This window comes from Camelus ferus, chromosome 24, assembly GCF_009834535.1.
Source record: "Camelus ferus isolate YT-003-E chromosome 24, BCGSAC_Cfer_1.0, whole genome shotgun sequence".
NCBI lineage: Eukaryota > Metazoa > Chordata > Mammalia > Artiodactyla > Camelidae > Camelus > Camelus ferus.
This window is the reverse complement of record NC_045719.1, coordinates 15,148,730-15,171,947: the sequence shown is the minus strand read 5'-3', so window position 1 is coordinate 15,171,947 and position 23,218 is coordinate 15,148,730. Positions and strand designations below refer to the sequence as shown.

Below are 23,218 nucleotides of genomic sequence, written 5' to 3'. Positions count from 1 at the left end.
AGCATGGCTCAGGCCACTGATTACTCAATCCAGCAAAGATTAAATGAGCACTTTCCAGGTGCCAGGCATGGGAGCAGGAGCTGGAGAAACAAAGGCAAGTAAGATCCATGTTCAGCGGCCACAGGTAATTGCGGTCTGGTAGGGAAAGCCAATGTGAAAACAGACAATAAATCATAGTGCAATCAGCACAATTACAAGGGGTATTGCCAGGTATGATGGTGACACAGGGAGAGGAGGGGTCAGCTCTTCAGAGGTTTCACAGCATTTCAAAGGAAGAGCCTTTTATCCACGCAGAGGGCTTTATACTTCATTCCACTGACAATGAGGATACAGATACTGTACACGGCTTCAGGCATAAAGTGATTCTTAAGTTAGCTCTGGTGACAGCATGGAAATTAGCTGAAAAGGAGACGAGCTTAGAGACCCAGAAAATCACCAGGGCTTATGAACTTTGATATCACACTTGACCGTTAGCATATTATGTGACCCAGGACATTCCGATAAGAGGAGAACCAACATGTAATATTTTTATCTTGGAAAGCTGATAATGCAGAGAATTCACGAGTTATGTGTGTGCAAACAGAAGTTTCACAGTCAGGAAGCTGTGAAGTGTCCCTCGTAGGAGTCCTGCAGTACTATGTGCCAGGTTCACTCCTGGGCTTACAGCATCATTAGGTCAGTGTATGGAGAGTCATCATGGCCACTGTGCAGACCTGCTGGGGAGCAGGCCTGGCTTACTGTGGACCAATAACCCCGCAGACTCAAGACTGGGCGAGTGAAGTCCCACAGCTTAGAGCAGGCATCTGGGTTTCCTGTCTGAGGAACGATGCTCTTTGCCCCTTGCCAGACATAGCTAGTCTTCCAAAATCGCATCATTTCCTCACAACTCCATGGACCTCTTTATCTCTTCCCTAATTCTGTCCCTTCAAAACCAGTACTTCTTTTAATAACCCATAGCGCTTCCTATATGTCAGGCCCTGTTCTAAATGCTCAACATACATGATTACATTTTCATATTAACCCTCAGAAGTGAGAACGATTAGTATTATCTTAGTCTGACTGGGCTGCTATAACAGAATATTATAAACTAGGGGGATTATAAATAACAGAAATTTATTTCTCACAGTTCTGGAGGCTGGGAAGTCCAAGATCAAGACGCTGGCAGATTCGGTGTCCGGTGAGGGCCTGTTTTCTTGTTCATGACCTAATCATCTTCCAAAGGCACCACCTGGGAATTAGTTTTCAATAAGAATTGTGGGGGGAACATAAACATTCAGTCTATAGCAATTGTCCCCTTTTTTCAGAGGAGGAAACAGCAAGTTGCCCAAGATCTGAAATAGGAGCAGAGCTACCAATCAAACCCACATCATCTGAGGCTAGAGACAATATTTTTAATCACCACAAAATGCTGCCTCCCACAAATCTCAAATTAAAAAGGTGTTCACTAGAAACAAGAGACCAGCACACTGAATTTTGCTTTACAGAAGATTTTTCTTGGAGGTTCCTTTTTCACAAACTGCAAAGTCTTATGTAAGTTTTGCCCCTGTATCCAGTTGTTACGCTTTTATATACCTGGTTTGCATTGGCCCCCAAATCTTAAGAAACACACTTCCTCATACCATGTTTGGAAATGCAGTTCAGCCAGAACAAAAGATTACCCTTCTCAGTTGATTTTCTTTTTTCTGCAGTTTAACCAAAACTCTCTCTGTTTTACAAATGAGATCTTCCTCAAAGATCTTCTGCCAGGACAGGAGACTTATATAAGAATTTGTAGCTCATTAAAATTTCTTCCCTTTAATACTCAGATTAAAATGAAAACTTTTCTGTAAGGTCACCAATAAGAGCAAATCTAATTTAAGTTCTTTACTGGTTAAAAAAAAATGTACTGCTTAATCTTTTTACTTTTTTATCTTGTCTTTAGGTCATAAGTCACCAATTCTTTCGTGGGAGGGAAATACTTTTATTCCCTGAAGCTTTTAAAAGGATATAATAGTAGCAGAAAGTTATTTTTTTAAAAACCAATCTACTATATAAAGTTTTAGGACCTACTAATTGGTTGAAGGACCCCTGACTCTATCTATTCTCAAATGTTTCTTTTATCATTTTTGGAGTCTGGGCTTTATTTCCGGAAATGACTGATTATTTGGATAGAAAAAAAAAAAAAAGAACTGGCACTTAGCTCCTTATAGTTTTTAAAAAGTCTTCTTTCTGTGAGCAAACTTAGAACTTTAAGGACTTGTGATTCTGAGTAGAATATACACTAAAATCTTTTCCATTTTTTCCCCCCAAGACTTCTCCAAAAACTCTACTGCAATGACACAAAGGTCAAAACTTTCAGCAAGAGCGTTGTGTAAGTTATCGCCGGTGCTTCAAAGTGAGAGGACACAGAAGTAGGAGCAGAAGAATCTCCGTGTTTTTCTTCGATTGCTATGGAGAGGGTTATTCACTGGCACAGACCTAAACCAGCCCATTGATAGGCAGCGGATGTTTTCAAGTCCCCTTGTGCGGGGGAAGCAGGTGCTTGTTCTGCCTTCTCATGCACTGAACACTGAAAATGTGTGGGAAAATATAAAGTATTGACCTGTAACCCTTTCACCTAGCAACCATTCACCTCTGCTGGTGTACAGTAATGCTAAAAAAAAAAAAATCAGCACATAAAAAAGAGGTGCCTAAAGAAACAGAAATGCTCCAGCCACCTTTACATTCTGAGCTCCGTCTGCAGTGAGCAGGCCCTACTCAATACTCGGGGGGAAACAGACCGCCTGTCATGGAAAGCAGACTGTGGGGTTGAATCCCAGCCCGGTCTTCTACAAGTTGTGTAATCTTGCCAAACCACCAAACGTCATGGTAGGCATATCTAGAAATGGGGAATTACTCCAACCTTTAAAATTGGGAGAGAAATGAGTGAGGAGAGCATGCGACAACAGCTGGTCCCTGCCATCTCCCAGTAACCCTTGGCGTGTCTGTGGCTGCTGGTGGCCTCATCCCCCACAGTCTCCAGCAGCTTGTCCACACAATGACGGCACTAAACCGACGGTCACCCTCCCTTGTGTGGGTACTGATCATTCGTTACCTTTCTGCTTCTTGGTGCTTCGGCCTTTTTTATTCCGCCTAGCAGCCAACGTCTAGACTGGCGGACTAACTTCCAGCCGCATTTTTCTAGAGTTGTAGGGCTGGCAGTGGGGGTGCGGGGGCAAGCTAAGGAATGCTCCCCGCCTGCCTTTCCCCTTTTCGTCTGTCCGTGGCACTCTCAAGAGATGGGCACCGAATAGGTCTCTGCTGCGCCCTGTGGTGGCAACTCCAGTGCCAGGGTTGGGGGGAGGACGGGAGAGTGCCCGACACGACGGCTGAGAAAGAGCCTCGAGCTCGCTGCGTTCCTCCGGAGAGGCCCTGGGCAGCGAAGGAGTCCGGGCGCGCGGTGGCGCCGGGCGAGGCTGCAGGGCGCCGGAGCGGTCGGACGGGGGAGCGAGAGCTAAAGCTTGCGGAGCTCGGCGAGCCGCCGGCGCCGCGGCCGGACCGTGGAGCCGACGCCGCGCCGAGACTGCCCGGCCGCTGGGGGCGGAGGCCGAGCGGGAGGCGGGGCGGGGCGAGGCGGGGCGGGGCGGGGCGGGCGGCGCCGGGGAGGCGGGGGCGGGGGCGGTGTCTCCCGGAGCTGCGCAGGCGTTGCTCGCACCTTGTTGATTAGTCAGTGCTGGGAGCGCTGCTATGGCGTTTCTCAGACCCGCGGCTCCTCCTCACACGCTCGAGGCGGAGGGAAGGAGGGGTAAGAGGAGGAGGAGGCGAGCGGGCGGCCGCCGCAGCTGCAGACCCGGGGCCAGAGGAGGAGGCGGAGCGGGAGCCGCCGCAGCCACCCCGGCCGCCGCCGCCCGCCGCCGCGGGGCTGCTGCGAGTCCTGTCCGGGCTTGAGGGCGCGCGGGGCGCTCCAGCCATGCCCCGCAGCGGCAGCTGAGCCAGCCGCGGGCCCCCTCCCTCCCTCCGTCCCGGCCGCCGCGCCCCCCCGTAGCTGCCCGCGGCCGGAGCGCCCGGCGCCCCCCGCGCGCCCCAGACCGCCAGCGCGAGCAGCGGCTGCCGCCGAGACGCGGGTGGTGCCGGCGGCGGCAGCGGCGGGAGCGCGGGGCCGGAGGAGGCGGGGAAGATGGACCCGGCGCCCTCGCTGGGCTGCAGCCTGAAGGATGTGAAGTGGAGCTCGGTGGCCGTTCCGCTCGACCTGCTGGTCAGCACTTACCGGCTGCCCCAGATCGCGCGGCTGGACAGCGGTGAGTCCCCGCCCGTGGACCGCAGTCTCAGCGCGGGTGTGCGCGCCTGTGCCCGGGAGGGTGGGACCGGGTGGGGAGTGGGCTGCCCGCCCCCCAGCGTTGGACTTGGCCCGAACGACTGCCGCAGCCCTGGCGCGTTGCTCTCAACTCCCCCCAGCAGCCGCTAGAGATGTGAAAATCAGAGCCCCTGCAGTATAATTAAAAAGGACGCAAAGAAAAAAAAATCATCAACATAAGGGAAATCTCTGCAGATAGTAATCTTGGAGGCGAGCTGTCCCTCCCCACCCGCCTGCAAGAATTACTCAACCTGGGAAACCCTGATGAGTTATCTGAGGCAACTTTCTTACAGAATAATTGTGCTTTCGGTGGCATCTTTATTTTGGATGCTCTCCTCCCCCTCCCCCAGGAGAAGCAGCAGATTTTAGGGGGAAAGCTCCTGGGTGACCAATGAAAGGGATCACATTTCTCAGAGACCTTTTATTACAGCTTGTCTGTTTTGTTTAACTGAACTGAAAGTAACTTAGGGCTGTGTGTAGAAAATGTTTTCAGTAGAAGTGATGGTATGCTTAAGGTTAATTATTAGCTTAGCACATTTCTAGCCTGGAAAAAACTGAAGTCACCAAAACCTATATTGACTTGGAACCTGAGCTCAGAACTAAGAAATGTTTGTGTTTCCTGAAATTGGACAAGCAGAAACCAGCCAAACATCTCCCAGCTGTTTGTTCTTCAGGGTGACATCTGCAAACAGATAGATGTGCATGCTGTCGAGCAAGTAGATACCTTTCAGTTTGAGAGCTGTCATGTATAAGGTGGCAATTTAGGTGTGTTTTGTCCCTTGTGTTTTCGTAACAACTTAAGTTGATTTTGGCTTCCTGCGATTTCAGACTGTACGCAGAAACAAATGTATTGCTCTGCTGTGGGGCTGCTGGAAGCACCTGGGCCCAGGCTGGCAGGCAGGCAGGCAGGCAGGCAGATAGAGCTGTGGCCACTCAGGCCAAGTCAGAAGAGCACTGAGCAGAAAGATGTCATCTCAAGTCACAAGGCCTTGGGTTACTCCTCCTTTTCTGGAGTCCAGGAGTGCGTAACATGAGATGTATAAACGTCCAAAGGCATTTTTGTTCCCTTTCTTATCTCTGGGGTGAGATTAGGCATTTGAAGTACTGATGTGAAAAATAAAGGCAGGAAAGTTCATGAAAGCTGGGAAACAGTCTTGCTGTGCTTACTAGCTTGTTTGATTGGTGGTGGTAGTGGTGGGCTTTGGGAATAAACTAGGAGTTTTAAAACTGGGAATGAAGTACACATGAATTCAGGGAGGGGCAGGTATTGTGTTGAGGCATTTCTACTTAGAGTAGGGGTGTTTTAAATATGGATGTGTAGATCTGAATCAGAGAAAGAGTGTGTGTGTGTGTGTGTATGTGTGTGTATGTGTGTGCAGTGTTTCGTTTACTGTGCAGAATTATGTATAGTGGAATGTTATGAATCCTCACCTATTCCAACCTTCTCTCATCTCTGCACATGCCACTAAAACTTTTTAGCCAGGCAGCGAGCATGACGCATGAGGTGTGAAAGTCACCCAAAAGTTCCATTAAACTAAAAGTTTAAAGAGGCTGAATGTCAGTTGCAGACATAACTTTTAGCTTTATTATCCGCTCTCCTTTCTCCTCCATTCATAAAAAGGATCTGAATCAGCAGTGTACTCATCCCACACTTCTTTTTAAAATCAGGACGTGGGCAGCAAATCTTAACACTGTGTCCTTTCAAACTGTGGAATGGATTTTGATCACTCTGTGTCATTCCAATTCTTTATTGTAAATTTTCTCTTATTACTGCTTCAGAATCATAGTGGCATACACAAATTTGGAATCCTAGCCAAATACTGTTTTCTACCTTGCTTCTTTCACTTAATCCTATCTTATTAAAAAAAAAAAATTTAATAGCTGCATGATTTTCCATGGGATGATGGTTGTACCATGTATCTAGCCCTCTGCAGTGGACATCAGGCTGCTTATTTATTTGTTTATTTTGGGTTTTTTTGTTTGTTTGCTTACTATTTTTAAGTTGTGATAAAATGAATACTTTTGTACATAAATCTGTTTGTTTGGGTTAGGATATATTCCTTTCCTGCTAAATAAGCATGTGCATACTTTTTAAATCCTAGATATACATTGCCAGATTGCTTTAGAGACCAAAGGTTATACTCATTTATACGCAAATGAGAATTTTGGGAGTACCAGTTTCCCTACAGCCTTAAAATATTAAGTACCTTAAAAACAAGCAACCAAAAAAAAAAAAAAAAAAACCTTTGCTATTTTGATGGAGGGGAAAGTGTTAGATTACCAGTTAAATTTGGATAGACCTTAAAAGAGTTGATATAGATTCTGTGCTTATTTTTCACAGCAATGCTTGGAACATGTTAAGGACACACCACCCTATTTATAAATGCTATATGTGAAGTTTTCTCAGTTTTCATGCAGTCCTCCTCCTGTGTGTGTCCTTTGCCGGTTTTAGTACTGCAGGTACATTTTACTCACGCACACCCTATACTTAAGCATGCAAGGTAGTCATTTGCCAAATCACTTGTTTTCAAAGAGGTTAGAAAGAAATTGAAAAACATGCCAATAGTTGACAGTATGCCAGGAGAAAACTATTGGCTAATTTTAAGCAATCATTAAAGACCATTAAACAACTAATTTCATAACTTGATTATTGAATGCCTACTATGTGCTGGTACATTTCTAGGTGCTTGATGTATATTGTCTTAAATCCTTAGCACCTCATTTTAAGGACTTTGGGAACCTGAGATTTAGAGAAATTGAGCGCCATACCTAGTAAATGGTGAACTGTGCTTTTCAGCCAACTTTCTGACTTTAAAGACAGACCTTTTATCTCAAACTGTACTACCTCCTCATTACTAAATGGGAGTAGGTTCAGAGTAGGTCTGACATCTGCTCTAAATAGTCCCATTGTCTCTCTGAGAGCTGGAGGACCGGAAAGTCAATATTTTTAAAACAGTGTAGACACCAAATTAAGTGCTGGCCTCATCCATCATATTTCAAAGACTTTCTGCTTCCCAAAGGAGTGGCCGAAAAGAGGTAAGGGGCAGAAGAGAAGAGAGTACAGAATCAGAGGAAGAAGGGAAAAAGTGGGGTCTGTGGGTTTGGGGTACGTAAGTGTGTCTGTTGAGATTACTCCTCAGGACACAGGCCGTACTTAACATACTAACTACGCAATAAGTAAAGAACTTTCCAGTTCTTTGCATCATGCATGTCCCTCATGAAATAGCAGTCAGATAGACGCATTCAATATTCCATCCCCAGTGGTGACATTTGTCATCGTATGAGATAAATACAAAATTAGTGAGCCTTTCTGCCATTGCCTCATGAGTCTTTCTGGAGACTAAAAGAAAAGTACATCTAAGGTTCTCCTTAGGACTAAGATACATCTCATCAGCCGAGGTCTAACCCTAGTCCGCAGTGCAGTTAAGATCAGGTATGTAACCACATCGTCAATCTTCATAAACTGTTGGCTGTGGGAGCAGGTTGTGTTTATGACCAAGGAGAGGGTGGAGAGAGCGCTAATCCCTACCCCATCTCCAGCCCAGCCTCACTCAAAGCTGGGTAGATGGGGAAATTGTTCATCCTCTGTCTCTTCAGTGTTTTGTCTTGGAAGGGCTCGGAAGGGTTGTTCGAATGCAGTGTTCTTCCAACTTTTTGCTCTTGTAGCACCTAAAAGATTCTGTAAAAGCCTGCACCCTGAGCACTTTTTTTAAGCTAACTGCTAATACGTTTCAACCTAACTTTAAATAGTTGCAAAGGGTATCATTTTTTCAGCATATTGTAAATACTGACTTTTTGAATTGTTACATCATTTTTTAAAAAATTTATTTATTTATTTTAATTCCTTGAAGGGGTGAAGTAATTAAGTTTATTTATTTACTTAAGTTTTTTAGAGGAGATACTGGGGATTGAACCCAACACCCCATACATGCTAGGCATGCACTCTGCCACTTGAGCTATACCCTCCCCGTTGTTACATCATTTAAAAAACTCTAGTAGGATCTATATTTGATTCCAGTGTCATTCATTTTTTAAAATGCATGAATAAGTTCTTAACAGTTAAAAATTTTTGCACCTTTCCTTTTTCTCCTTAAATTCATATTTCCATTTCCCTTCCCCTACAGAATTCTGTCCCAGCGTAATATAGTTTTTGGTGTTTGTTTGATTCCCCTCTCTTCAGGAGAAGGAAGGATTTATTACTTGCAGCAAGTAAGAACACCGGAGATCTTTCCCAAAGCAGTGTCTCCCAATGTAATATAGTTTTGTGCTTGAAGGTGTCCACTGATCACTCTGTCATACTTTCTGTAACAAAAAACATAAATTGAAACCTAGTATTTTGTATTTCTCTTGGCCATAAGACTCTTTTTATTTAAAGATTTCAGGTTGTTTAAAACAAAGAACTGGAAATTACCTGTCTTAGAAAAGGAGTTACCCAAATGCTGGAGACTTACACCGCTCGACAGGCATCAGCATTTTTATTTGTTCCTTTGTTAGTCATCCTGCAATCTTTACACCCAAGGTAATGCAGATTAGAAAGATCTGGTGAAGGTGATGCAGATGCCTTGCTTTTGTAAAGTGGGAGAAGAACCTTCGTGAGGACAGTGTCCACTCCTCAGGGGATGGGTGTCCCTCCATCACAGTCATGGTCCCAGGCTGATCACTTTTTAGACAAGAAAATAATTGGAAGTTGTGGCTTTGGAAATTGACTCATTTATAGCTGTGGTGGTGAACCCCTTGAGAAATGTAGGCTTTGCTTCAAACATGTACCCCACTTCAAAGAATGCTGGTCTGGAGCAGTGAAAGATGAGTTTATGGTCCTGTTTGCTGAGAGGAAGAGGAAGACCAAGGCTGCATGAACCGCCCTGGAGAGAGAAATAAAGAAGGGAAGCCTTGGAGGCAGCTGGATAGGTAGATGAGCAACAGCCCCTCCCCTCCAGCCCTGGGGAGGGATCGGAGCTGAATCGGAGCCCCAGGTGTGCTCAGACTGTGGGTGCTTTGGTACCTGTTTTCTGCTGAGGTGCTGCTCTGACTTCACCGTTTCAGTGCCTGGAGGGCTGACGGAGCAGAACCGGGGACACTGAGGTCGCAGTGAGGTTCCACGTGGCTGTTTGCAAATGTCAGAGGGGTTTCCAGATTCATGTTTTGTCTTTGAAATTAATCTGAGTTCCCCAAATCCCCTCCGTGACTGAGGCTACTTTAATATATGTATATTAAATATATATATTTATTACTTTTTTTCTAAAGTAACTTCATATAAGTCTTGTTCTAGGAAAATGTGCTGTGCTTATCTGTGGCTTTACTTCCCCTGGCACTCTAAATCTAAAGAGGGTACATATGCCCACGCGAGAGGGAGAGTAACGTAAAGGATGCTAGATTTGGAGCCTAGCAACCTCCCTTTACGTACATGTGTTGCCGTTTCATAGCCATGTGATCTTGGTCAGGTCTCTTAATCCCTTTGATGGTAGTTTTCTCATGCAGAAAAAAAAGTGTACGTTATACTTGCCCTTGAATCTCATAGTTACTCATTAATTTGTTCAATAAGTAATATTTTTTAAGGTCCTACAATGCGTCAAGCCGTGTTGTAGGTGTTGGGACAGCAACACTTGACCAATCAGGCAAAAACCTCTGTATTCATGCAGCCTGTGTTCTTGTGTATCCACTTACTATGATAGTTAAATGCAATGATACATGTGAAATACATATACACTGCTAAGCAATATACATTTATAAGGTTGGCACAAAGTGGAGGTTCAGATCAGTTGAAGGGGAGGCTTCAGAGTATATCATTTAGGCAACAGAAGTCCAGTGAATAATAAATAGATTTTATTATCCTTATACAGATAAAGAAACTGAGGGAATGGTCTGGGTGACTTTAGTCCATTTCCTTCCTTGTATTCCGGGTAACTGACCTCATAATCCACAGATTATTAAAAGATGGTGTAAGGTCTTTATCAAACTAACTCACCCAAGATTGGATTTGGGAAAGATAGGAAGTTAGGGAATGAACTTTTAAGTTAATCCAGAATCACATGTGAGCTTGACCAAATGGTACCAAGACACTTGAATCTTTTTTTGTATGTACTCATTGATGCTTTAATGGATGATAATTTTCGGAGCACCTTTAGTTATATAACTGTGAGCAGGAGAGGCGTGCCTAGTATGATGTTATACACAAGGTGGGCTGAGAAGAAAGCCTCTTGCATATTCCCTTGTATACTGTATACTTTTACTTTCCTCTGGTCTTCTCAGATTCTAGTTGGCCATGCCTAAAAATTATGAAACAAGAATAGGAGAGGACCTTGTGGAGGACGGTAGATGGTGATAAACATTCAGACCCACAAGACAAGATTTGGTCATGGCTCTTTGGATGCTCTTGCTTTTCAAGTAACATGGCAGTTTTGGAAGTCTTAAATGAGTATCCACATGACCAGTAAAAAAAAAAAAATCTCAAGATGCTCAGTTCATCAAAGGAAAACTGGTTTGAACAATTGTGATCGACTGCATCACAGTTTAAATAGAGAGGATTTTAGTTTCTTTACCTCATGTGGCCGCCTTACTGAAATAGCAAGTTCTAGTAGATCAGCTTGTAAACTCGTTTATTTTTGTTTGAGATTCCTGAGGTATCTGTCTTTTCACTTACTGAGCTACAGTTCTAGGAAGACTCGTAAACTCCCTCTCGTCTTCCACAAGACTATCAATCTTAAGAACACCAGCTATTATATGCAACTTGAAAAATAACTTCTATTGCTGTTTATGTATTATTTTGTCATACTTGACAAAATATAAAATACCTGCTAAGAAATTTTAAATCTGATGGGATTGATTCTTCTTTGAGATGACATTTCCACATGAAGATGCCCCCCCCACATCTCAACCCCCACCCCTATTCCCAGTTTCACAGGAATGCTGGAATTTCAGGTTAAAGGTATCTGAAATAATTTTTACTGTTTCCCAGCTTCTAGCACAATGCCTGGCACACAGGAGGCATTCAACAAGCTTTAATTAACGAATGAGCAAATCTCAGTATTAAAAATCTTAAGGTCCAAAATATCTTACTAAAGCTGTCTATCACCTCTGCAAGTCTGAAATAGAATTTCACTTTTGTTTCAATTGAAATAGACATTGTATTCTCAAATATATAAATTGGGACTAAGGTAGTAGGTCCTAAAATTAGGAGTGGGAGAAATAGAGACTAGTGGACCATCTTGATGAAATGATTCTTAGGATCATTAGTTATCAATGTTTAAAATAAATTATTTATAGACATTACAACTCATTTTTATTTTTGTTTTTGTTTTTAATAGAGGTACTGGGGATTGAACCCATGACCTCATATAATAACTGATTTTTAGATTTTTTTACTTGCTTTTCTAGTTCTTTCATTCTGAAATTAAGATGCCTTCTTTACATATTGCATGTAGCTATGTCGTTGAATTTTTAATCTTATATGACTAGAATGCCATAAATCTTTGGAGCTAGTCAACTCTTACTACCATAAAGAAAAGCCTGATTGGATAGCCAGCTTGCCATTTAACTGCCCATTGTCTCATCTTCTCAGGACACCGAGGATTTTACTTCTAAGCAAAGCAAGCCGCTTGGTGTAAATAGTGTTACAAAACTACAACTGCTAACTTGGTACAGTTGTCATCTTCCTAGAATAGCCCCAAGATTGACTTGACACCATAGTGTCTTAATCCCATACAATGAGTTTCCTTTTGTGCCATTGCAGGAGTATTACATAGTGGTAAAGGGAGAAGGAAGGAACAATGTTCCTGAGCCCTTTTCTAATTCCGTGGCTGAACTACTTTATACTCGGAGGGCAAGTCATTTTAACTGATTCTGCTAATTTTGTGAATATATATATTTTTATTGAAGTGTAGTCAGTTTACAATGCTGTGTCAATTTCCAGTGTACAGCATAATGCTTCAGTTATACATGAACATACATATATTTGCTTTCATATTCTTTTTCCCCATAAGTTACTACAAGATATCGAATGTAGTTCCCTGCACTATACAGCATAAACTTGTTTATCTATTTTATATTTACCAGTTAGTATCTGCAAATCTCTAACTCCCAGTTTATCCTCTCTCACCTGATTCTGCTAATTCTTAAACCTAAGTTGAAGTGTTTAAATACTATTTGAGCTTTGATGGCTTAAATGGTTGTTTAATAAATATCAAGTTACTGAGTTTAAAATGCAGTGTGATGTCTTATAGTTCTGGTGATGTTATTCAGGTTAACATTTAACATGTACAGTAAGTTATTGAAATTGGTCCTGGTTATAGCTTATAGAGGAATGTAATGGTGAGCAATGCTTCTGTGTGTATCCCTGTGAAGACTGTTATTTTTTTCCCACTCAGTACAGAAAAATTTCCTCAGTCAGGTTTTTGTTTTTGTGTTTGTTTTCCACGATGGCAGTTTTCTCAGTGCTGGACTTTAAGATGTTAGAGATGAAAATTTGCTCTTGATAGTTCATATTAACATTTTTTTCCTCCCATCAGGAAACTAGATTCAAATGTCTGAAAGTAACATCAATCCGTTCAATAAAGGTTAATGAAATGCCGGAGGAAACCCACTTGAGTAACTCCAGGACATCATCCGTGCATACGCTATATTCTGATTGATACTCACTTTGAATTGCCACGCTTTTCCCTTAGCAGCAATGGGCAAGTAAGGGATGGCTGAATCAAAGAACGAACATCTATTCCATTGTCATTCCTGGTCCTCAGTAGCTTATGCCCTGAAATCTTCCATTTTGTTTCAGGTTAACATTTAAAGTAATGCACGACCCATTTTTACCTTGGACCACTGATCCACAAAATCAAACACCAGACCTAAGTTCAAAACAATTTAATTAGTTATGCCTAGAAAGAGAGAGAGAGAGAGTGCTCTAGAAGGTTCAGATTACTTATTTAAAAATAAGTAACAGAAAGCTTTATTAAGATATTCTGCTGTTATTTTTTCTTGTTTATTTTAGTCCAGTCTGTGGTCTGTTAAGAGTTGGGGAGCCACTGGGAGTGTAGACAGGATCAAGAAAAAATTTTTCACAACCTCATCATGGCCAGGTACATCAGTTTAGGTTAATTTCAGTTGTACACAATAGGACCAAAAAAAAAAAAAATAGTGGCTTATACCCATGGAGATTTTTCTTTTTCATGTTAAAATAGCCTGAAGGAACATGGTCCAGGATGACAGGGCGAGTCCACAGAGGTAAGGACAGCAGCTCTTCATGTCTTTGTGATCTGTCATCCTCAGCAGGTAGTTTTCACTTTATGGTTCTCAGTGGCTGCTGGAGCTCTAGCCATCACGTCTGCATTCCAGACAGCAGGAAGGGCAAAAGGGTATGTCTTACCACCAGTCTTGAACTGCACTGCCCTTATATCTCATTGGTCAGGACTTATATACTCCTATATGGGCAGGAAGCAAAGAACTGGAATCTTAACTGGGCACAAGGCCCAGGAATTTTTACTGCAGAATAGGGGAACATGGAATATTGGGAGCCACCTAGCAGCCTCTGCCACATGGATTTTTTGCTTTGATGCCTTTACTTCTTTTCTTCTGCCCAAAACGTACTAAAACAGTCATGCCTTGCCGCCTAATTCTTTAACATCTTGTTTGAGTTCTTCCTCAGCTAAGAAATGAGGAACTTCGTGCCCCAACTTCCTTTTCTCTCTTCATCCTGCTCTGTTTCTTTTGCCATAGAGGCTTGGTGGTTGTGTGTTTTTTAAACCTTACTGTTTTCTTCCCAGATATTATTATAGAGAATTTGGAAAATACAAACAGAAAATGACAGAAATGAATTATCAGTGTTAATTCCAGAGGTTATATAACTTGTTATGTAATCATTATTAACATTTTCCTGTTATGCAGGTGTGGCCATATAAATGGAGAATATATAGCACAGTGGGACCAACTATATATAAAACTTCTTTTAAAATTTTACATTATATCATGACGCTTTCTTTCAGTATTAGTATTCTTTGAAAATAAAATTGTCATGACTAAATGTGATTCTGTTATTACTAGTTAACCTGTTATTTATTTGACCATTTTCTACTGGTTAGCCATTTAGTTGTTTTTTTAAAAAATATTTTTATTGTACTATTTAATTACTTTATTTTGGTGTGGGGGGAGGTAATTAGGTTTGTCTATTTTTGATGGAGGCACTGGGGATTGAACCCAGGACCTCATGCATGCTAAGCATGTGTTCTACCACTTAAGCTATACCCTCATGCCCCTAGACATTTAGTTGTTTTGAGTGTCATGTTTTTGAGGACATCTTTAAACTTGTCAGTTTTATACATCATTTCATTATTTTGGGTCCCTGGATATGAGATTAGTATGCAAATTTTATTATTTTTAGGTTGTTGATATGTATTTCTAAATTATATCCAGGAAAGTTTGTACCATTAGCAGTGAATGAGTAATATGATTGTGCATCATTGAATATCATAGATGTTTTTTAGTCTTTGCTACTTTATATAAAATTGGTACTTTTCCTAATTTGTATTGCTTTGATGACTAATAGTTAGACATTCAATAATTTTATCATATTTGTGAATTTTATGAGTTCTGTGTTCAGTTTTTTGGTGGAGTTTTTTTTTTTCAAAGCTCCTATAATAAAAATAAAATCCTAGTGTCCTTTATTCTTGGTTTTCTGCAGGGTGTTTATATATAATTCCCAGGTTTCATGTGGGTTTAATCACTTTTTAAACTTCCTATTTTTTTCTGCTAATGTTCATAAATAAATATGACCTCTATTTCTGAAATTGAGTAGCTGTGATTTACTTTTCTTCATCAAGCTGGATAGTGAATGATTTAAATGTTGACTACTGCCTTGTAGCCAGTCCTCTGAAAGAAAAAGCCCCTTTCATTGTACAAAATTAAGTAGTCTCATGAAAATCTTGGTAAAACCATGTTGTGTGTTCACAACTATAATTAAACATACAGTACTTGAGTTCAAGTCATGAAGAGTTCCCCACTGATATGTGATTGTTGGTAAATTCTTCTTCATTGCATGAAACTAAGCTGACAAACTAGGTTCATTGCTGTTTGGTTTTAAAGACTAAGAATAAATGGACAAGTTTATAAAAGTATTTCATTATTTTTGCATATAATCCATGGCAAACCCTGAAGTGCTGCATTTGGGGCAGTTAGAGTTTTCTACGCCATTTCCTATCCTCCCTCTTGTAAGAATTGTATTCCGGCAACTTGAGAGCCTCTTGAAGCTCAGAATCTGAGTGCAGATGTGAGAGAATAAATACTAGAGATTCACAGATAACTTCAATATGGGAGAGAAGCAAACGTGATACTTTGAACGTCCTTTCATTTCCTCTGTTGAATATCTGTGCAAACGTCGACTTCAATGTAACAGCTAAGCAGAAGGGAACCGGAGATAAGAGAAGGAAAGCCCATTTTAATTCTCTCTACATATAGGCAGTGATTGATGGGGCAATAAAATACATATCCTGTTGCCAACTTGGCACCTGAGGACTCTCTCTAAATAGTTGTAGGTGACAGTTCCTGAAAGTGCAGTGCAAGATGGCTTTAAGAGAATCTTTTAGTGTCAAAGAAGCAGCCTCAAATTAACTTTACAATAAATCAGGTAGGTTGGAAACTGTACTCGCCCCTCCCCCCAGTCTTTTTTTTTTTTTTCTTGAGTTGGGAAGGTGTCAGTCTGAGCGGGCTGTATACAGTTGAATACAGTAGCTGTCAGAGGGGTTTCATCCTAGTAAGTGGAGACTAGAGGGGGAGGGGAGAGGGGAAGTTATAAATACTATTTATAGTCTATCTAGTCTTTTGAATTATCACAGTGAAACAAAACTTCATTTCCCCAAATTAGAAACATCATGTATTCATTATTAAGAATGTGAATACAAAAAGAATAGGAAAATGAATGTATGTATATTCATGTATGACTGAAGCATTGTGCTGTACACCAGAAACTGACACAACATTGTAAACTGATTATACCTCAATTAAAAAAAATTAAATTAAATTTAAGTTAAAGAATGTGAATACATAAAAATGTTTTAGAACTGAAGATAATCTGAAGTCCCACCACCCTAAGGTAATTTGGTGACTGTCCTTTTTCATGCATCCTCTATTCTTTCTCTTACACACACCTAGATGCTCATAATTTTACAGAAATGAAGCATTTTCACTCCCACTTTTTTTTCACTTTCTCCCTTCACATTGACCCCCATTCCTCCATTCCAACCCTGCCTACCCACACAACCCACTTCAATAATCCAGTAGATATTTCATATTCTCTCCATACTTACATAATCCATTATCGACATTGGATGTACAGTCCTTTCTCAGTATCTGAGGTACTGGTTCTCAGTACCCTGCAGGTACCAAAATCCATAGATGCTCAAGTCCCTAATATAAAATGGTGTAGTACAGTAGCCTTCTGTATCTATGGATTCCGCATCCATGGATTCAACCAACCTTGATACAAAGACCTATACTGAAACAGAATTCTGTCATTGCTTTCTAAAAATGGGATTATATGATACATACATGGATATTATATATACTTCTTGGCTCCTTGTTTATGTCATTCCTGGGAATCTTTATAAATCATCTGGTATAAAACAGTTCATTCTTTTTAATAGCTATGTAATATTCCATGGTACAGATTTACTCATCCTTCTGTTGATTGATATTCAACTTGTTTCTAGTTATTGGCCTCTGTGAAGGTTTACTAAAGCTCCATGTACATATGTCATTCATTTGTTCATTGTTTCTATTACAAGTCTGTGGTTTCTATCACATATCTTTTATTACTTCTCTCCCATAACATTTGATGGCATTGTCTTCCTGATTCTCTTAATCTCAAATGCAAGGACCAAAATTGTCTTTTCAGAAGAAATGATTTAGGGAAAGTCGGTCTTCTATCCCAGTATGAGAGCCCAGTTCACAGAAGTGGAACTAATTAAACAGAAGTTGCCAAAATGCTATCTAGAAAGTCAGTATCCATTCTCATTTCCCTCATTGATGTATGAGAATACCGTTTCTCCAAATCTGTGACAACCATTAGATATTATAACATTTAAAAGAAATATTTTCCAGCCTAATGGATGCAAAATGAGCTCTTACTGCTATGTTAATTTGCATTTCCCTGAACATTAGTGATTTCGCACCCTTTTTATGTATCTGTTTATCATTTAGACTTGCTCTTCTACAAATTGAAAATACCTTTTGCTGGCTTTTCTGTTGTCAGCTTGTTCTTGCCAATTTCTGGATGCTGTTTGTATATTATAGAGATTTTTTTTCTTATTTGTATTTTATCTTGTCTGTTGACTTTGTTTATATTATGTGTATCCATTCAAGAGTTTAAATTTTTCACTTGGATAGATACGTCTCTTTTTCCTGTGTTTTGGCTCTTTTGGCTCTTGGCTAAGAAAGATCTCTCTGACTCCTAGATTGTACGTGCATTCTCTTAGATATTCTAAGAAGATTAAAGAAAAAAATTTTAAGTCTTTAGCCCATCTGGAATTAATTTTTGCACATGATGTAAGACTTTAATTTTCTTCTAGACTGCTACTGTGCCAACCCATTTATTCAGAAGTATGCTTACTAAATTAAACTGTCTTTGTCAAATTTATTTTTGTTCTTTAACAGTAGAAAAAAACACACTAAAGCCACCCCTGTCTTTCAGGGATTACCTTGGGCTGTGATCTAAGAACATATATGGTTAATGAAATCCGAAAACAATCCTTTATTCCCCAAAGAAAAGGAGTAGTGGCTAGAGCTGTCCCTCACCTTGATTTACTCTTCTGTTCCAATTGCTGTGGGAGGCCTGAGATTTGTTTTTCTAAAGAAAATTTTAATTCATTTTAAAGCTAGTGCTACCCTGGTGAGTCTGGGAAATGATAGTAACTTGTTAAATGCCTTCTGGAAGCACAGTCCAGATGCTTTGGCAATAAGTTTTCTCCAGGGAAGAATTTGTTTTAAAATGATACTTTACTAAGCTGCTCTGTGAGTGAGTAAGTGAGTGTGTTTGTGTACGTGTGTGTGTGTGTGTGTGTGTGTGCGCGCGTGCGTGCCTTTCAGAATGTCAGAAGCATTTGCAAGTTGCACTCAACTTTACCTAATTGAAAGTGTATTTACCCCATTATTTTTTGGACAGTTCCACACTATTCTTAATGTATATGTGTGTTTATTGCTTAAAAATCCCATAATGGCCCACATCTGTTCATTTTTAAAGGCTTAAATTTCTCTTAGTTTTCCTCACTTCCCCCTCAAATCGTGGTTGGCTCTGTCTTCCTGATTTCCCTTAATTTCACACACAAGGAGCAAAATTAAATTTTTTTAGGAAAAACATAGGGAAATGTGGACCTGATATCTCTATGTCCAAGACTGTCTACCTAAAAAAAGGAGAAATATGTGAGAAGAGAACTCTTACAGAGATCATTCTTTGCGGCTTTTTCTCCTGTGTGACCTTTGTGCAGAACTACAACAAAAATCTCAGTCCTGCATTCCACGAGAAACTTTATGACGTTGGAGCGGGGGTATGTTTAAAAGTTTCATCACTTCTCGTTTTAGGAATGTCTTTCTAAGCCGTCTGAGAGCAGGGATCCTGTCTTCTCTTTCGATTGCACATTTCACGGGGTCTAGTAGGACCCCCAGATGTCTACCAGATGGATCAGAAATCTTGTCTGAATGACTTTGCCACAGAGCTCTCCAGATACTCCAACTTATCCCCAAAGTATTTGCAAGCTCTGCCCTCAGGACACACACAGGTGTACACACACTGTTCTTCACCTTCTGACCTTTTACCAAGTTCTGGGTGTGGAAAGAAGTGATAATTCCAGCAGCCACGCCTTCCTGCTTCAGCCCAAGGGTTTCAGAGTCTTTCCCAGTCTCCTGACTCCTCATTCTCTCAAGCCTAGAAGAGACTTACTGTAGGACTGTATGTCTTATTTTAGGACTTACTGAATTATTTACATACATTAACCTCAGGAAAAGTAGGTGAAAAATATTCTGAGGCTGGGTGAAGCCAACTCAGCATTAAAGTTTTGCTGGTAGACCATTGATAATCTGGCTCTACTATTTAATCAGAAGCTGTTTAATTTGTCCTGGTATGTTATGAGAACACATTTCAAAAAAGAAAGAAATATATTTCACTGATTTTGAGGTACACGTTTGAATATCTGAGAAATCAGGATGCATCTTATTAATGATGTCTCATAGTTTAATCAGCAGTGTTTATTCTTTCTTGGCTGTTGTAAAGTAATGATTGCATTACAGGTGATGGCGCCCTAAATTATATGAACTATGGTAGTTTCACGGGGTTATCTTTCAGTTGGATAATTTAAAAGTGTAAAGTGTGCATGTAAAACAAGGACTTTCAGTGGATGTCCCAGTACGGGGTAGAAGATCATCTAAACTGACAATTAAGGAATATTCTCTGAACTACCCATTTCTAATTGAGAAAATATCAGGGTTACATTTAACACTTAACAGGTCAGGTGAGTTTCCCTGTTAGATATAACCGTGGCATAATTTTCCCTCACAACACATTTTCCAACTTAAAAAAAGAAAAACAACTTGATTTCTGTATCCCCCCAGTAGACTGACCTCTGTAGGGCAGAGACTGTCTTTCATGTTCCTCATTGTGTGTTTCCAGCACCCAGCAGTTTCCATACTGTGTCACCTTGGCAACAGGTAAGTGTTCAATAGAGCTTTGTTTAGTACTCTTCTTTGGCACAGTACACACACACTCACATCCACAGTGTAGTGGGTTGAGTGGTGGCTCCCCAGATGACGTGTCTGTGTCCACATCGCTGGAACCTGTTTGTTACCTTATTTGGAAAAGAAGGTTTTGCAGATGTAATTAACAGTTTTGAGGTGAGATTATCCTGGATTACCTGAGTGGGCTCTGAATCCACTGACAAGTATCATTGCGAGCAAAAGGCAGAGGGAGGTTTGAGACAGACAGAAGATGAGGGAGAGGTCCAAGTGATCGAGCCACAAGCCAAGCTTTACCTGAACCCGCCAGAAGCTGGAAGAGGCAGGGAACAGAATCTCCCCTAGGCTCTGCCAAGGAAGCACGGTCTTGCTGACAGCTTGATTTTAGACTTTTGGCCTCCAGAACTGTGAGAGAATAAATTTGTTGTTCTAAGCCACTCAATTTGTGGGAATTTATTACAGCAGCCAGAGGACACTACTACACACGTATGTACACATGCAGACATAAGCGTGCACGCACACACACACATTTTGCTAGCCTTTTGTTACAGCGGCAGATAATTTTTTAATGTTAAAAGTTGTAAATATAGAACCTCCTTTTCTGGATTTTTCACAGTAATAGAGTTTAGCCTGACGTACAAGATGGGGTAACTGGGATTGTGGAACGTGGTTCTCACAGTGCTGTTCACTGAACAGCTGTGGACCATGTGCCTTCATTGTCCCAAGTGCTGGGACCACGAAGGTGGAGAAATGCAGCCCTGATGCTCGAGCTCAGAGGCTCACTGGGTAGGCAGTTACTGAGAATTAACTGTCGTCATGTAATAAGCATGGAAATACTTCACCCCGGAGGTCAGAGCCCAGAGCCCAGAGCTCTGGAGGCAAGTTTCGCAGAAAGAACGTTAATTGACCCCGGAGCTGGTCCTAGACGAGCGGGTAGGGTTGTGGTGGGTTTACAAGAGGGAGGGTGCTATTCCTGTCAGGTTAGGAACATCCTGAACCGAGGCCTTGCAGGGGGCGGTGGGAGGTGAGACCCGAGAGGCACTTGGAAGCAGAGCAGGAAGAGCTGTCACATGTCAAAGCTGGACCTTTATCCTGTGCTTAACTGGTGGCTCTCAGCCTTCCCGCGCCTCCTAGGACACACATAGCAGAGGGTGTTGCGACAGAGTCGGCTGCAGCAGAATCCACTCAGGCCCCACATTTTGGTGAACTTCACGAGCTACAGCAAGGTGTCGCAGCCTACTTCCCCCAGTTCTCAGACCAATAAGGAGTTTTTTCCTAATAACGTGTGAGCTACTCACATCGGTAGCCGTCTCTGGAGGGGCTCACTGTAGATCTTGGGCCACGAACACATCATTACCCAGCTGATGACACACGCCATCTCGTTCTGTCTCAGGAAAACCTGTTAGAGTTTGGGTGTGAGTCAGGTTTTCATAGAGGGACTTGAATCCACTCCAGCTTTTATTTTAAGAGAAAGTTATCTCACCAACTGAATAGTTCGCTGAATCCTAGTGTCGAGCAACTCATTCTACATCTGGCCGTGTCACCCTGTCACCCTTGCAGGTCGGCGTGTAGACGAAGGGCGCATCCGTGTTCCCGTGGCACCTGGCACAGTGCTGTGTACACAAGTGCCCCTCCGGCGTTTGTTAGCGTGAACAGTGGGAGCTTTCACTGTGGGAAAGGCTCAGTCACTCAGATTTTAGAAGGATTGTTCTGGTGTCATTTTGGAAGGTCACTTAGAGCAGGAAAAATCTGGAGTTGTGGAATGACAATTTGGGGAAGCTGTAGGGATAACCAAGGAGGAAGATGGCCTCCAACCACAACTGGTTAAGTGGGGCTGTAAAGGAGGGGGTGACCCCTCAGGGATATTTTGAAGTGAGATTTCCAGGGCTCATGATGGGATGCGTGGGAGATGAGGAAGAGAGATGCACTCCTGAGAGACTGCAGCTGCTGCTGTGGGTGCTGATGTCCCTGTCAGAGACGAGGACACAGAGGGAGGGGGAGGGCATAGCTGAGTGGTAGAGCGCGTGCCTGGCATGCACGAGGTCCTGGGTTCAATCCCCAGTACCCCCATTAAATAAATAAATAAGTAAATAAACTCAATTACCTGCCCCCCCCAAAAAAAAACCTTTAAAAAAAAAAAAGAAAATGTTAAAAAACAAAACAAAACAAAACACAGATGGAGAAGCAGATCCCAGGCAGACTAGGTGAGGCCGTGATAACAACTCCAAAATGCCAGTATTTGGAAAACAGCAGAGGCTTATTTCTTCCTTGTGCTCCATGTTCATCGCCAGTTGGCTGAGGCTCGGCTCTGCGTCCTCATCCTCACTGCAGCCCGTGTTTGTACTTCCACACCTGCTGAGTGAGGCAGGAGAGAGAAGACTGCATCACACACGGACCCCTTAAAGCTTCTACTCAGAAGGGGTGCCCCACACGTCCCTGTTACTGTTCATGGCAAATCCACCGGCCACCCCCACCCGACTTCCAAGAGCGTGGAGATGTGCCGTCTTTCTGTAGTCAGGGAGTGTGACTCCAGTGACTTGTGCTAATCTGTGGATACGTTGCACTTGAGGTATTTACGTAAAGGAAATAACAGTTCAGAAGGAATTAGAAATTTTGGCTTGCATCTTGAGAGAGTTCAGGGCTAGAGAAATCATACTGGAAGATTTCGATGTAATGGTCATAAAACAGGCCACAGGAGGGACAGAACCTGGCTACTGATGGTGAAAGATCAAGGTTAATAAGTTTGTGGTTCCAAATATTGCCACCCCTAAGCTGCATTTTTTTTAACCAGTTTAACTTTTCAATAACTTTAAGTAACTGTTGGCATAGAGGTTGAATTAATCACTTAATTAAACAGAATTTCGCTTTCTCAGACTCCAAAGTCGCTGACTTGCATTTAGATTTTGCAGGAGGATTTCAGCCAATTTTCTGACCCAGCAGGGAGGAAAAAGTATTGCCAAGGATAGCCTCTAGAGTTTGCACTGAAGATCGGTTTTAAGTTGATTGATACTAAGATTGCTGAGTACTCAGAAAATTAGAATACTTTATAAAATTTTCTGATTGGTTGTGCCTCAGACAGAAGGTTATGGGCTTAATCTTGCTGTAATGTTATTCTTTTTATAGCTCCAGTTACTGGCAAAGGGAGGTAGTTAATAGCACTTTTCCCCATTGGCCAGGTAAATACATAAGGAGATATGCTTTTTC

General features: G+C 41.8%; 1 protein-coding gene, 1 long non-coding RNA gene and 1 other non-coding gene across 3 annotated transcripts in view; 2 read left to right on the top strand and 1 right to left on the bottom strand.

Annotated features, from left to right (window-relative positions):
* LOC116659532 overlaps positions 1–3,511 on the bottom strand; it is a 134,737-nt gene extending 131,226 nt beyond the window's left edge. The window contains exons 1-2 of the long non-coding RNA XR_004314892.1: positions 3,074–3,511; positions 1,125–1,228 (exon numbers count right to left, since the gene is read on the bottom strand). This is a non-coding gene — a long non-coding RNA (uncharacterized LOC116659532). The remainder of the gene's footprint in view (positions 1–1,124; positions 1,229–3,073) is intronic.
* Positions 3,512–3,677: 166 nt separating this feature from the next.
* Positions 3,678–23,218, top strand: part of GAREM1 (GRB2 associated regulator of MAPK1 subtype 1) — a 168,100-nt gene continuing 148,559 nt past the window's right edge. The window contains 1 exon segment of the mRNA XM_032467181.1: positions 3,678–4,256. Coding sequence (XP_032323072.1) covers positions 4,136–4,256 — 121 coding nt within the window. The 5' untranslated portion in view covers positions 3,678–4,135.
* TRNAA-GGC lies at positions 22,013–22,084 on the top strand. Its single transcript has one exon. It is a non-coding gene; the product is annotated as a tRNA-Ala (tRNA).